This window comes from Armigeres subalbatus, chromosome 1 (assembly GCF_024139115.2).
Source record: "Armigeres subalbatus isolate Guangzhou_Male chromosome 1, GZ_Asu_2, whole genome shotgun sequence".
NCBI lineage: Eukaryota > Metazoa > Arthropoda > Insecta > Diptera > Culicidae > Armigeres > Armigeres subalbatus.
Window position 1 is genome coordinate 9808493 of NC_085139.1, and position 15488 is coordinate 9823980.

Below are 15488 nucleotides of genomic sequence, written 5' to 3' on the forward strand. Positions count from 1 at the left end.
TCGTAGGCACGGTAAGCATAAAGCCGCATCACACCGAGAATTAGGGGTCACCTGTATGGTGGACTTTTACCACTGGAACAGGCAATCCGTAATGTTATTCTTAGCCAGATAACCAGCTGCCGACACCACACGGCTATCTAGGCTGTTCGTGGAGAGAAGTTGACATTGACTTTACGTCAACTCTCAATGTGGCCGAACAGCCGTGAACGAAGGAATTCATTAGGGAAATTCTAGAATTTTGAAGTACTTTCCAAGGAACTTATGTGCTGTGATACGAAAATGTCCTAGTGGAGGATGTAATGTAAACTTTTGCTGTGAAGATACAAGCTGTAGCTATAAGGATGTTCACCCCTTCAGTCTGACAGTAGCTAGCAATTGTACAAAAAACCCTAAAATTCATAAAAAGCATGATCTTCCTTGCTACGAGTTTTTTTCTCTTTGCTCAAAATTCTTCACGCCGATTCACGCCGCCGCCGCCGAACATAGCTTACGGCGTGACGCCGCCGCCCGTGTAAAAATGGCCTTACGCCGCCGCCGTTCACAAATACTTCGGCGCACAGGTCTACTTCCGAATAAATCGGTAATACGGCAGGCAGTTCATCGGGTTTGATAAAATGGTTATGTTCTTGATTTACATTACTAATATGATCTCCAGATCTGTTGACGACAATTCTAGGTTGACCATTAGTACTTCCACAGTTTGATGCAGAATACGGCGCATCTGGTTGATTGACTCCTGAGAAGGAAGACCTCTTCCAACATTCTCTGGAATGTCATCATCTGACCGTAAGTGAGATCGAAGAAACATTTTTTTTACTATCCCACTTCTGATGTTCTAAAACATAAAACGTGTTCTCTATTTGAATACTACTATACCTATGTAGATTTAGTCACAGGCAGTGAGGGCATAATATTCTATAAACACTACATTTTTCCAATGCGTCAACGGGGTCTTTTTTCGTTTCAAGTACACCCGATTCTGTTTTTACACGGATTTTTTTTACACGGCCGTGTAAAAAAAATCCCATACAAAATTTTTGCAAAGTTGCTCCATTTTGCATGATTCGTCGAGAAATCATAAAACTTTTTTTACACGGATTTTCGAATTTTGAACTGAAAACTTTTTTTACACGGAACGCATCCCCCGTGTAAAAAAAGAATCGGGTGTAATGTTTTAAGTTGGTTGTTCCTGCTGCTGAAAACTAGCTCGATACCAATTGCAACCTTATTAATTGGTCAGTAGTACCTTGAAATAACCAGTTGGTATGATTGCATTCTCGTAAAAGGACTCAATTGACATCGAGGCTTTAAACAACAAAAAATGAGTTCCATAATTTTATGAAATTCTGTTTCTGAACTCTTCATTGATGTCGTTCCACACCATTCGGTGTTGTGCGTCGAACCTCTCAAACAGGAATAGACTAATTTTCTTCATTTGTTTGCTTGTCCGGTCCGCGCTCGTCGTCCCGTTCGGAACATTCCGTTCCCAGCCGTGCGGGTCGGTCATTCAGCGTCATATTCCCGGGTTCCCTCTAAATGGCTTTTATGTCAAGTTTTATGAGAGGTGGCAGCAAATACGGCGGTGACGACGACGACGATGATGGTGATGATGATGAAGATGGTTGTATTACTTGTTTCGAGTGGCAGTAGCTTTGTGTACTCTTCCTGTGCTTGACCAATCAAATTTGGGAGCTTCTGCTGTTTGGTATTTTACGACGACAGATCAAGATCATGTTCCGTCGTCCGCTCGCTCGTTCTTATTAACGGGTGAGAAGATCGGGGTGTTAAACAGAACGCCAAGAATAGACACTCCTGCATGAATAGAAGAAGGAGTGCTTTTTTGTCACTCTAATTCGATGGAGACATTAGATCATGGGAGGGAGTTAATTCACAAATTGCTTTAATGGGAGCAATTTCGGGCCAGCCATGATTACCTCGTTCCACTGACAACAGGTGTAATTATTCTCGTTTGGAGGAATGCAGCCGCGCGCGTTCATTCGGGTCACCGTCCGTTTGTCTGGATTGAGGAAGTGGCTTTGCCAGCTATTGAAGGGATAATTAGGGTCCGTACGATCGGTGACGGGAAACGACCTATTCTTTTGGCGATACGAGGACTTAGATAAAGCGCAGGTAAAATTGACCAATTTGGCGGTTCTTGACCGTAACGGATCCCTTCCCGATCCAACCGTGCAGTCGAGAGGGGAACGAAGGGCAAGAACCGCGAGCTAAGCAGACGTTGATAAGCGATGTGATGCATCGTTCGTTCGTTCGTTCGGTGGAGTCAAAGCCTATTGTGATTGAATGTGGTATTGCGGTCACACCGAGATCTGATCTGGCGTCTTCGGCGGCCTGCTCTGCCATCAGAGTTAGCCCGAGTGTGATGGATGCTGCGGTTCCAGCAACGCTTACTTTGATGCGCTTGCCGCGAGGGAGACAACTTTCGCATACATTATTCGGAAACATGTTCGAGCAGGTATTGCATTGGAAGGAGGAACCGGGCCTGGGCGGTCCGCCTGATGGGAATAAGATGCATTTCGCTTTGTGACATAAGGCGGTCAAAAAGTTTCATTTTTCGTTGGGGCAAGAGAGCACATACACTTGATGAATAATAAATTTTGCAGTGAACGAGAAAAAAGTTCGACTTGGCAGTTTCGTACCTCGATAAGCATGTCATGAGGGGCGAGCCAGCAAAAAGGCCGTTAAAAAGTGATTGAATCCTGAAGAGTGAGGAACCTTGTAGGGTTGTCAGGCTGGCTGGCTGGCTGGGGTGAGTTGCGAGGAACAATGTCCACCGTCTGTCAAGTCGCCCGTTGCATGCACAAAGAGAGGACGACTGTCATACAATCACACCAAAATAAAAAGAAGAAATTGGAAAAAAAAAGTTCCCGAGAACGTGAGCTTAGTCGCACAAGACATCGGTCGGGGGACGAAGTGCTGTATCTTATTAACATGAAAGACGCGTATCGGAACATAAAAAGTGCATTTTTCTTTTTTTGTGTGATCAAGCAAACGGCCAAGGCGACGGCTTTGAAAGATGCATGGGAAGGGCGCGGGTAAATCTGGGAGCAATTTTTTTATTCAGTTTTTTAACGAGCTTTGAGACATTGCGCTTTTTTGACTCGGACTAAGAGCACCGATTCTTCGATTGATAGTTTGACTTTTGTGACATTTGATTCGTTGAAAGAGACTGAGCATAAAATATGTTCATCTGTTTGTGCATATGTATGCTTTATGCTAAAAGTGAATCCTGTTGTTCAGCTAGGTCAAGCACATATATCGTTCGTGTAGTGGAAGATACTTTCATACACCCCAAGTAATATTATCGAAAAATCCGTCCACATTCACAAAGAAAAGTGTGACGGTGATGATGGAGCCCAAAGGGATTTCGGCACCTTCCAGTTTTCTTAGGAAAAAATGGACAAACAAATTTGTGAGAAAACGTTTAAGAAAGCAAAAATGTTCATAAAAAATGTCATGCCCAATGAAGCTGGTTTCATCCAGTTAATGGAAAAAGGTCCATGTAAAATTTCTTGAATGACAAAGGTTTTTCCAGATTTTTTGATGAATGGCATAGTTTTTCTTTACATCTAAACTCATGATATTTTCAACACTTATTTGAGGCTGTGTGTTAAAACATGTTGCAAAATTTCTAATCATCTAGTTTCAGCACGGCTTCGTTACGCCTCAATGATGATTATTGTAAAATCCAATATGCTCCATTCGAAATTCTTGTTCATCTGTATTTTATTACTTAAATTGTGTAGAAATGTTGGCTGAGATCGATCCAGTTACACGCACTCTCCCCCGTTTCCAAAGGGTCTTTCCACCCCTTCCATAACCATCTTCTGATATTAAAAGCTTTGGATACTAAATTTGGTTGATATCCATCAAGGGGCTCAGAAGTTACACCAAACAGTTTGTTTTCCTAACAAAGATCTCTTCTCCTGGTGTCGGGTTATTTGGCCGGATACCGTATTACCGAATGTCGTTTTGCTAATCAGGTTGTTTGGTCGAAAATCTCAGAATGTGAGTAGAAAAAGTATTAAATGAAAAGTGAGTAGTGAGAGTCGTGAAAGTTGGATTCACTTCGGTAAAATGATGCGATCTATGTAATGGGATTAAGGCACTTTTTAAATATTCTACTCACATTCATTCCTATCGAATTGGCGTGTCGAATTGAACCACGATTTATTAACTGATTGGTGAGCACAATTCGGGAAAAATATTACGAATGATTGCATGATTGTTCTGCGTGCTGTTCAAACACGATAAAACGCTCACTAATTAACTTACTTTCCAATCGCACAGAGCAAAACAAATAATTTCGGAAGATCAGGTAATCGTTTTATGTGCAGAACAAAATTACTCGGATGGCGAAGATGTTCCGCGACCTAAACGAAACACGATTGATCACGCACTCTGTTCTCACATTTAGCATCACCAAGGCCCAAATTGCTTTATATCAGTTATATGAATTTGAAAGGTAAAATTAAAAAATATCCGTCCCCCTAAAAATATGTGCTCTAGTTGCGATTGGTGAGCCTGAAATTCAAAATGAAGTGAAAAATAAGAATTGAAAAGGAAAAACTCAGAATAAGATGTGAGAAGTGACTAGTAAGTAAGTATTGGTAGTTGAGAAATAAGAATCAAAACATGAGAAATGAGAAGGGAGAAGAGCGAAGTAAGAAATGAGAAGTTTGAAATTAGAAGTGAGGTGTAAGTAGTTAGAAGTGAGAAGTGCGGAATGAGAAGTGAGAATATATCCTTCCGCGTCCTTCAATTTCCTTCTTCAAAATTCCCTTTTCTTCCTTTTTTACTTTTATTTCTTGTTTCTACTTTCTGTGATCTTGTACCTTTTTTGTTTTTGTTCTTTCTCTGAGTTTCCTTCGTACTTTATTATTCATTCTTTATTTTGATTTACTCTTTTAAATTTTATATTTTTTTCCATTTCTTCTCCTTGATATTTTCCCTGTTTCTACATCTTTCATACTGCTTGTTTATCCTTTCTTTGTTTCTCTTCATCCTTTTTTCTTTTTTTCTGTCTTCTTCAGACTTTCTGTTACATTTCTCTTTCGTTAATTGAATTTCCTCGTTCCTTATTTATTGTTTTTTTTCTTTTCAGAACAGAACAAATTTATTCTCGTTTCCATTTTTTCTCACTCGTTTCTAATTTCTACATTTTACTTTTTTCCTTTTTATTATTCTTTTTTTTATTCAGTTTTCTTCTTTTCTACTTCTTCTCACTTCTCATATAAATTCTTCCTTCTTTATTCCAAAATATTTTTCCTGTCTTCTGTCTACATTGTTCTTTATTCCTTACCCTATATCCATTATTATTCTTCTTTTCTTTCTTTTTTCCTTTTTCATTTCCTTCTTAATCTTTCTGTCTTCTCCATTCTTTCCTATTTATTCATCCTTTGTCCTTTCTACATTCTCCATTAATTCTTCTCCCTTCTTCTCTTTCTCTTTTACCTACTTCTTTCTTCCTTTATCATTCTTCCTTCATAGTCCCATTTTTTCTTCTTTCCGCTTCATCATTCCTCCTTGCTTCCTCCCTCCTCCTTCCTTTTGTGTGTTTCTGCTTTTCTCTTTTCTCTTTTTTCCTTCGTCCCAATACCTTTATCGTTCTTCCTTCTACCTTCTTCTTTCTTCCTCCTTTCCTTCTTCCTTTTTTCTTAATTCTACATTATTATTTTTCCTTCTACCTTCTTACTTATTCGTTTTTTCATCTTCTTTCTTCCATCCCCCTCCTATCTTCCTTTTTAACTCCTTTTCTTTCTTCCTCCTTTTTCATTCTTCCTTTTTCCATCTTCGTTTCTCGCTTCTTTCTTTCTGCTTCCTCCATCCTTCTTTATATCTTCTACCTTTTTTCTTCTATAATTTTTCATCTCCTTCAATTCTTCTGTTTTTCCTTTTTCGTTTTTTATTTTCTTTTTTTCTACGCTTTTGTTTCATCTTTTCTGTCTCTTTCTTCCTTTTCCCTTTTTCCTTCTCCCTTATGGCTTCTTCATTCTTCCCTTTCCTTTTTTATTTATTTCGTATTTTCCCAGTTATCTTTCTTCCTTCTTCTTTTGATTCTTTTTTTCTTCTTCCTTCATCCAGCTTCTTTCATCGTTCTTCCTTCTTCCTTTTTCATTCTTCCTTCTCCCTTCATCGTCCCTCTCTTTCTTCTTTCCGCTCCCCCCTTTTTTCTTTCTTACATTTTTGTTCCATTTTTGCTTTTTGTGTTTTCTGCTTCTTTCCTCTCTTATCTTTCTTCCATCATTCTACTACCGTCATCTTTCTTCCTTCTACCTTCTTCTCTCTTTCTCCTATCTCCTTATTTCTTCGTTCTACTTTCTTCTTCTTTCTTTCTTCTATCTTCTTTCATCTTCTTCTTTCTTCCTTCTACCTTCCAATGTCTTCCTTCCTCGTTTTTTCTTCTTCCTTCTTTCATCCTTCTTCTTCATTCGTTTTTAGCTCCTTTCATCATCGTTTCTCTCTTACTTCTTTCTGCTTCCTACATCCTTCTTCCTATCTTCTTTCTTCTATAGTTTTTTCATCTCCTTCTATTCTTCTTTCTTCCTTCTTTGTTTTTTTTTCAACTCTTTTTCTTCCTTACCCTTCTTCTATGTTCCTTTTCCTCCTTGTTTTTTTGTTTTATCTTTTCTGTCTCTTTCTTCCTTTTTCCTTGTTGCTTCTTTATTCTTCCTTCTCCTTTTTTCATTTCGTATTTACTCAGTCATCCTTTTTTCTTCTTTTTTTCTTCTTCCTTCTTCCAGCTTCCTTTTTTCTTCTTTCTGTTCGTTTTGTTGCTATATATTTTTGCTTCTACATCTCTTTTACATCCCTCTTCTTTATTCCTCTTTCCGTTTTCTTCTTATTTTTTCCTTCTTTTTCCTTCCTCTCCATTATTTCTTCTTCCTTTTGTTTTTTCTTCCTTCTTTCTTTTTTCATTCTTTTCCTTTCTTCTCCTTCTTACTATTTCCTTGCTTCTCCTTGCTTCATCTTCCCAGTTTACTTACTCTTCTTTCCTTTTTTCATTCTCCTTCTTTCTTTTCCATTCATCTTTTTTCCATCTTTTTTCTTCCATTTTATATTTTCTTCAACCTTTTTTTTTTGTTTTTGCTCATTCTTCGTTCTTCTGTCTACTTACATTATCGTCCTTCTTCCATCTTTCTTCTTCCTACTTCCTTCTTTCTTTTTCCTATTTTCTTCTTCTTTCTTCGTTCTTCCTTGTTCCTCCTTCCATCTCCCTCCTTCCTTCTTTCTTATTCCTTCTTATTCTTCCTTTCTTTTTCTCCCTTATTCCCCTTCTACTTTTTTCTTTTCTTTCTTCCTCCTTCTGTCTTCTTGCTTCTTCCTTTTCTCTTGTTTATTTTCATTTTTCTGTTATTCTATTTTCAGTATCCTTTATTGTTTTTCTCATTTTTTACTTCTTTTTTTCCTTCTCTCTTATTTCTTTTATATTGTTTCCTTTTTCTTTCGTTCTTCTTCCTTTCTCCTTATCCCTGTTTCCTTTATTCCTTCTATTTTTTAACCTTTCATAGTCTTCTATATTCCCACTTCCTTTTTCTCTCTTCTTATACTTACCGCTTCTTTCTTCCTTCTTCCATCCTTTTTTTTCACCTGGTTTATTTCCAAATTTTTGTTCTTCATTCGTACTTAGTGTAGGAGATGGGGTTTCTTCGTTAGAAACAAATAATAAACACAAGAAACAAATCAATCATCACTTTAACTTATTTTATTTTCATTACTTTCTTTTCTTTTCTAATTTTTTTTCACAACCGTAACAACCGTACTCAAACGCGTCATTCTCGAAACTCAATTCGCTCCTCCGCAACAATTCACACTACCCACCAGTTCGATACCTCGCTCTCTCCTTCTCTCACAATAATTCTATCAAATCGAACAGTCTCTCGATCATTGCACAATCTTTTTCGACTCTTAACCTTAGTAAGATGTTGGGGTCAATATGACCCAAAATGAAACTTCAAAGTAGAATAACTTTTTACCTGATAATCCGATCGTTCTGAAATTTCTTGACTTTTAATATTTTGTGGAAATGAAGCATCTGACATGGAAAAAGTATTTTAAGGTGCAACAGGAACGACCCCACAAAAAAAGTTACGAATAAGATGTTAGGGTCATATTGACCCAGAAATGTAAATGCTTATAAAACAGTCAAATTTTAACCGAATTACAAAGTTTATATACCGTTCTAAAGATAAACTAATCAATTTTGTGGCTATGTGGTGATATGCTGGTTCTGGAGACAATGGCCACCGGGAAACGACTTCCACGGGGACCTTGTCGGTCATATAAGGGGAGCATAAAAACCGCTCCATATATGCCATTCGATCGCTAATTCTTCATATATTCTCTTAAAACGGTAATGTATGGTCCATGAAAGGAGTTCCGACGAAAGTGGCCACTCCTGGTACATGCAAGGTGCCCCCGGGGAACCCGCAGGAGGGGACATTTCCGTTTTAGCACCAAAATATGCCGTGCGGCGGCTCTTTCGTCATGATTTTCCACCAAACAGATGGTTATGCGCTTGAAATCGATAAATAATCACATTGGCCACTCCTGGTGCATGCAAGGCGCCCCGGGGAATTCGCAGGAGGGGACATTTCCGTTTTAGCACCAAAATATGCCGTGCGGCGGCTCTTTTGTCATGATTCTCCATCAAATAGATGATAATGAGCTTGAAATCAATAAAAGACCACATTGGCCACTCCTGGTGCATGCAAGGCGCCTCGGGGAACCCGCAGAAGGGGACATTCCCGTTTTAGCACCAAAATATACCGTGCGGCAGCTCTGTCGTCATGATTTTCCACAAAATAGATGATAATGCGCTTGAAATCGAAAAAAAAACACATTGGCCACTCCTGGTACATACAAGGTGCCCCCGGGGAACCCGCAGGAGGGGATATTTACGTTTTAGCACCAAAATATGCCGTGCGACGGCTCTTTTGTCATGATTTTCCACCAAACAGCTTGAAATCGATAAGTGACCACATTGGCCACACCTGGTACATGCAAGGTGCCCCTGGGGAACCCGCAGGAGGGGACATTTCCGTTTTTGCACCAAAATATGCCATGCGGCGGCTCTTTTGTCATGATTTTCCACCATATAGATGGTTTGGTTATGCGCTTGAAATCGATAAATGACCACATTGGCCACTCCTGGTACATGCAAGGCGCCCCGGGGAACCCGCAGGAGGGGATTTTTCTGTTTTAGCACCAAAATATGCCGTGCGGCGGCTCTTTTGTCATGATTTTCCACCAAACAGATGGTTATGCGCTTGAAATCGATAAATGACCACATTGGCCACTTCTGGTACAAGCAAGGTGCCCCCGGGTATTCCGTATGAGAGGACATTTCCGTTTTAGCACCAAAATATGCCGTGCGGCGTCTCTTTCGTCATGATTTTCCACAAAATAGATGATTATGCGCTTGAAGTCGATAAGCGACCACATTGACAACGCCTGGAACCTATGAGGGGGCCCCAGGGAACACGTAGAAGGGGACATTTCCATTTTAACACCAATATAAGCCGTGCGGCGCTTCTTTTGGTGTTTTCCCATCGAACAGATGGACGTGAGCTCGAAATCGATAAGTGACCACATTGGCTACATTTGAAACCTATGAGGCTCCCTCGGAGAACACGTAGAAGATGGCATATATTGTCCACCCTTAGAACCTATGAGGTGCCCCCGGGAGCCCGTAGAAGAGTACATTTCCATTTTAACACCAAAATATGCCGTGCGGTGGCTCTTTCTTTGTTATTTTCTACCAAACAGATGGTCATGTGCTTGGAGTTGATTAGTGATATTGTCTACTCTTGGAACCTTTGAGATGCCCTGCGAACCCGTAGGAGAGGACATTTTCATGGTTATATCAAATGTACTGTGCCGCTTGCGGCAGCTCTATCTTCGTCTATCATTGTCTACCCTGGCCACAAGTCCTCAAAAAGTTGGTTATGCGCTTCAAATTGTTCTTCATTTGAAATTGAGTACTGAGTCAAATAAAAAAATAGTTTCTGGGCTAATATGATGATTCCTTCGAACAGCTCTCCAAGGATTTTCTATTCCGCATCTCAATATTACCATTAGTCGATGGTCCCTTCAATATCGGCTCATAGAAGTTTGAGGTTTTCACCGATCGCCGTGGACAATGATATGAAAACGCAACATTTTGATATAAAAAAATCTCTCTTTCTGTGAGACTCCTGCGGGTACCTTGTAGGTTGTAGATATTAAGTTTCGACCTATTTGATAGAAAAAAAAAACAAGATTAATCTACCTAGTGGTGATGGTGCCTTTATCGTTCGTTCAAAAGGGTTGAGAAATATATAAGAAAAGTCTAATATAACACTAATAGGTAGATAGCTCTTATTTTTCATATTTGCTTATTTGCATTCTAAAACTTTCTGCTGAACGCAACTTATTGCAAGCCAATCGGATGAGCATAAGTGCCAGAAAAGTGATTTTCCCATGTAGCTGCTGAAGATAGTATTTTGACCATAACTTCGGAGCCCATAGTCCGATCTGGCCAATTTTCAATAGGAAACAATAGGGCAGGATTTTCGTCGAATGCTATTTACTGCGAGCAATTCGGTTGAGGAACAGTTCGTCAAAAGTGAGTTAGATTTTGTGTGCACAGACACTTTCAATGAATTCTTCAAGGCACTCCACAATTACCGAAATTGGGCCTGGGATCCCCCCGGGTTGATATTAGATTTCAAGAGCATTACCAACTATTTGATGGAAAATTATAGTGAAAGAGCCGCTGCACGGCATGTCTTTAAGGGCCGATGTCCACGTAAAGTTTTTTTCACGCTGCTTGCACGCCGCGTTCACGCAAGGTACCCAGCATCAAATGGAGTAATGCACACGTAAACGTGTGCACGACTACATTTGATGCCGGATACCTTACGTGGACACAGCGTGCACGCAGCTTGCTACGCTACGTGGGCATCGGCCCTAATAAAAGTAAGAACGTAAATGTCCTCTCCTATGAGCTCCACGGCGGTACTTCATAGGTTCCAAAATGGAAAATGTGGTCACTTATTCATTTCGGTATAAAAACGGAAATGTCACCATCTACGGGTTTCCCGCGGGCATCTCATTGCTTCCAAGAGTGACCAATGTGGTCGCCGCACGACATATTTCGGTGTTAAACGGAAATGTCATCTTCTACGAGTTCTCCGAGGGAGCCTCATAGGTTTCAAATGTAGCCAATGTGGTTCAAGAGTGGCCAATGTGATCACTTAATGATTTCGAGCGAATAACCATCTCTTTGGTGGGAAAACACACCGAAAGAGTCGCCGCTCGGCATATTTCGGTGTTAAAACGGAAATATCCCATTCTACGGGTTCCCTAGGGGCCCCTGGTAGACTCCAAGAGCGGCCAATGTGGTCAATTATCGATTTCAAGCGCATAATCATCTATTTTGTGGAAAATCATGACGAAAGAGCCGCCGCACGGCATATTTTGGTGTTAAAGCGGAAATGTCCTCTTTTACGGGATTCCCGAGGGCACCTCATAGGTTCCAAGAGTGGCCAATGTTGTCAATCATCGATTTCGAGCACATAATCATCTATTTTGTTGAAAATAATGACGAAAAAGCTATCGCACGACATATTTTGGTGCTAAAACGAAAATGTTCCCTTTTACGGGTTCCACGGGGGCACCTCATAGGCTCCAAGAGTGGCCAATGTGGTCACTTAGCGATTTCAAGCGCATTATAATATATTTTGTGCAAAATCATGACGACAGAGCCGCCGCACGGTATATTTTGGTGCTAAAACGGAAATGTCTCTTCCTGCGGGCTCCCCGGGGGAACCTTGCATGTAGCAGGAGTGGCCAATGTGGTCACTTATCGATTTCAAGCGCATAACCATCTGTTTGGTGGAAAATCATGACGAAAGAGCCGCCGCACGGCATATTTTGGTGCTAAAACGGAAATGTCCCCTCCTGCGGGTTCCCCGGGGGCACCTTGCATGTACCAGGAGTGGCCACTTTCATCGGAAGCCCTCTCATGGACCATACATTACCGTTTTAAGAGAATCTATGAAGAATTAGCGATCGAATGGCATATATGGAGCGATTTTTATGTTCCCCTTATATGACCGACAAGGTCCCCGTGGAAGTCGTTCCCCGGTGGTCATTGTCGCCAGAACCAGCATATCACCACATAGCCACAAAATTGATGAGTTTATCTTTCGAACGGTATATAAGCTTTGCAATTCGGTTATAATTTGACTGTTTTATAAGAATTTACATTTCTGGGTCAATATGACCCCAACATCTTATTCGTAAGTTTTTTTTAATATCCGAAGAAGGTTAACAGATACGTAACATTAGGACTGTTCTATGACTTGATTGTGATTGTTCGATTATTTATTATTTATCATTTATCATTATTTATTCCTACACTTAGTTTTTTACCTTATCCTTTCTCACTTCATTCATTTTTTTCTTCCTTTTCTCTTCCTTCTTATTCCTTTTTCCACTTTCCTGCTTCCTTCTTTCTCATTTTCTTTTACCTTCTTCCTTCTTAATTTTTCATTCTTTTTTCTTCCTTCATCGTCTCTCTCTTTTTTCCGCTTCCTCCTTCCTTCTTTCTTCTATTTTTCCTATCTTCTTTTTGTGTGTTTTCTGCTTCTTTCTATCTTTCTTTTTCTTCCTTCATCTTACTTCCTTTATCCTTCTTCCTTCTACCTTCTTCTTTGTTTCTTCTACTTCCTTCTTTCTTCATTCTACATTTTCCTTCCTTCCTTCTACATTATTCTTTCTTCTTTCTGCCAAGTTCTTTCTTCCATCTTCATTTTTTCATCTTCTTTCTTCCATCCTCCTTCTTCATTCGTTTTAAACTATTTTTTTTCTTCCTCCTTTTTCATTTTTCCTTCTACCATCATCGTTTCTCCTCTCCTTCTTTCTGCTTCCACTATCCTTTTTCTAGCTTATTCTTTATTTCTTCTATCGTTTTTCATCTCCTTCTATTCTTTATTCTTATTTTTTCCACTCTTCTTCTTCCTTTCCCTGTATCTATAATTTTTTTCCTCCTTGCATTTTTCGTTCTATCTTTTCTGTCTTTTTCTCTCTTCTATTTCCTTATTGCTTCTTCTTTCTTTATTTTCCCAGCTTCCTCCTTTCTTCTTTCGGCTTGTTGCTTAATATTTTTGATGCTGCTTTTTTTTCTTTCCTTCATCCTTTTTTTCTTTTTCCATTCTTCTTCTTTCGTCTTTTTCCTGCTATTTCCTTTCTCTTCCTTGCTTCATCTTTGCTGGTTCCTTTTTTTCATTTTGCTTCTTTTTTCCATCGTTCTTCATTCGTTTTCTATTTTCATTTAACCTTTTTTTGTTTTTGCTCATTCTTCTGTCTCCTCTCCATAATCTTCCTTCTTCTATCTTCTTTTCTAGTTTTTCTAACTTCCATATTCCTTCTTCTTATTTCCTTCTCTCTTTTTCCTATTTCTTTCTTCTTTCTTCGTTCTTCCATCTTCCTTCTTACTTGTTCCTTCTTCCATCTTCCTCTTTCTTTCTTCCTACTACCTTCTTCCCACTCTTTCATCCTACTTTCTTCTTCTTTTTCCATTTTCCTGCTTCAAATTTCTATCTTTCTTGCACCTTCCTAATTTTTTCTTCTCACTTCTTCCTTCTTACTTCTTTCTCCTTCCTTTTCCCTTCGTTCTTCTTCCTTTAACCTTCTACTATCTTTTTTCTTCTTCCATTCTGATTCTTCCCTCTGTCATCAACTTGTTTCTTCCTTTTTTCTTTTTCGTTCTTCCTACTTGTTTTACTTTTTCCTTCTTCCTTCTTGCTAATTCCCCTTTCCTGCTTCCTTCTTCCTCATTCTTGCTTCCTTTTTTTCTTTAAACTTTGCTTACTCTTCTTTCTTTCCTTTTCATTTTTCTATCTTCTTTTCCCTTCTTTTTTGTGCTTTTTTCCTATTTTCTTATTATTTGTTCCTTTCATCTTCTTCGTTCTTCATTCTTCCTTCTTTCTGTTTTCTTCTTCCTGCTTCTTTCTCTTTTCTTCCTTTTTTCTTCTGTTTTCTGCCCTTTTCCTTCTTCCTTTTTTAGTCTTAATTCCTTCCCTTTCCCTTCTTTCTTATCCCTTTTTCCTTATTTTATTTTTTATACTTCTTTGTATTTCTTTTTTCCTTCTTCCTACTTCGTTCTTTTCTCTTTTTCTTTTCTTCTGCTTCCTTCTGCCCAATTCCCGTTTTTTCTTTTTTTTTCTTTGTTCATTCTTCCTTCTTTCTTTTTTCTTATTCCTCCTTTTTTTTCCTTTTTATAATTTTTTCCTTCTCCTTCTTTTTCATTTTCTTTTTACTTTTTCTCCTTTTGTTCCATTCTTCCTTCGTTTCTTATTCTTCTTCATAATTTCTTCTACTTTTCCCCTTCTCCCTTTACTTTCTTTCTTCTACTTTCTGCTTCCTTCATTCTTTTCAATTTGTTTTTATCCTCTCTCTATTCTTTTTTTTTTCTTCTTTTTTTCTCTTTCTTCTACCTTCGAACCATTTCGCGATTATATTTTCAAATCGAACAAATAACTTCTCACTTCTTATAACTGACTTCTCTCTTCTTACCGCTCACTACTGATTTCTCACATACGTGATACGTCTTCACTTATCATTCAAAATACCTTACTGCTCACTTCTTACTTCACACGAAATAGTTTCAACTCTTCGGCCAAATGACCCACTCGGTAAAATGGCACTTGGCCAAACGGCATACGACCAAAAGTCTCGAAACCCTTTTCCTCCAGTTTCATTTTAATTTTTTCCCAGTAACCCTCTCACCCTTTTTATAACCGTCTCCCCAGGATAGAAAATATTTGTAGCAAATTTTGTTTGCACGATAAATTGACATAGATTTATAAATTAATTCTTCAGCACCAAAACTAAACCAACGATTTCTGCTACGACTACTTACGGTTCATCAATCAGTACCCATGTGCATCAAAATCGGTTCAAGCCTCTTCGCATGCTACGCGTAAAGAGTTGAGTTATGGACATCAGGACAAACAATCTTCACGCACGATAGATGGCATCCGTTTGGACTTTGCTGGAGAGCAGTACAAGCAGATTTTCATTATCTCGTTTGCCCCTGCATTGTCGTCATCATTGCCTTCATTATTGCGTTGAATACTACTTTTCCAGACTGTTCCAAGTTTGCATGTTGAATATTGGAAAGAAATTCTTTTTTGATATAATATGAACGATACAACGGTGGAAATTCTTATCGAAAAATCTTAGAGTAGGTTGATTTTTATTTCTTGCAATGTAATAGTTGTCCACCAGCCAATAAATATAGAAAGAATATTTTAAGCTCTTTTTAGTCTAGTACATGACTCGACTCAAGTCGAGTCAAGTACGAGACACTGAAGACGACCACACAGTTGTGGTCGAAATGCGTATCTGCAAAGATATCGAAATAATTGGTGGAATTAAATGGAGAGTACTAAACTCGTCTTAGACGGCAATAAATATAGTAA

The 15488-nt window shown here is 39.0% G+C and overlaps 1 protein-coding gene across 1 annotated transcript; it reads right to left on the minus strand.

Annotated features, from left to right (window-relative positions):
• Window positions 1–13620: 13620 nt before the first annotated feature.
• LOC134205950 (uncharacterized) lies at window positions 13621–14252 on the minus strand (the record flags this gene model as incomplete). The annotated part of the gene is made up of 2 exons (XM_062681652.1): window positions 13621–13734; window positions 14178–14252. Coding segments are annotated over 2 exons (189 nt in total), but the record flags the coding sequence as incomplete, so codon positions are not given.
• Window positions 14253–15488: the final 1236 nt, after the last annotated feature.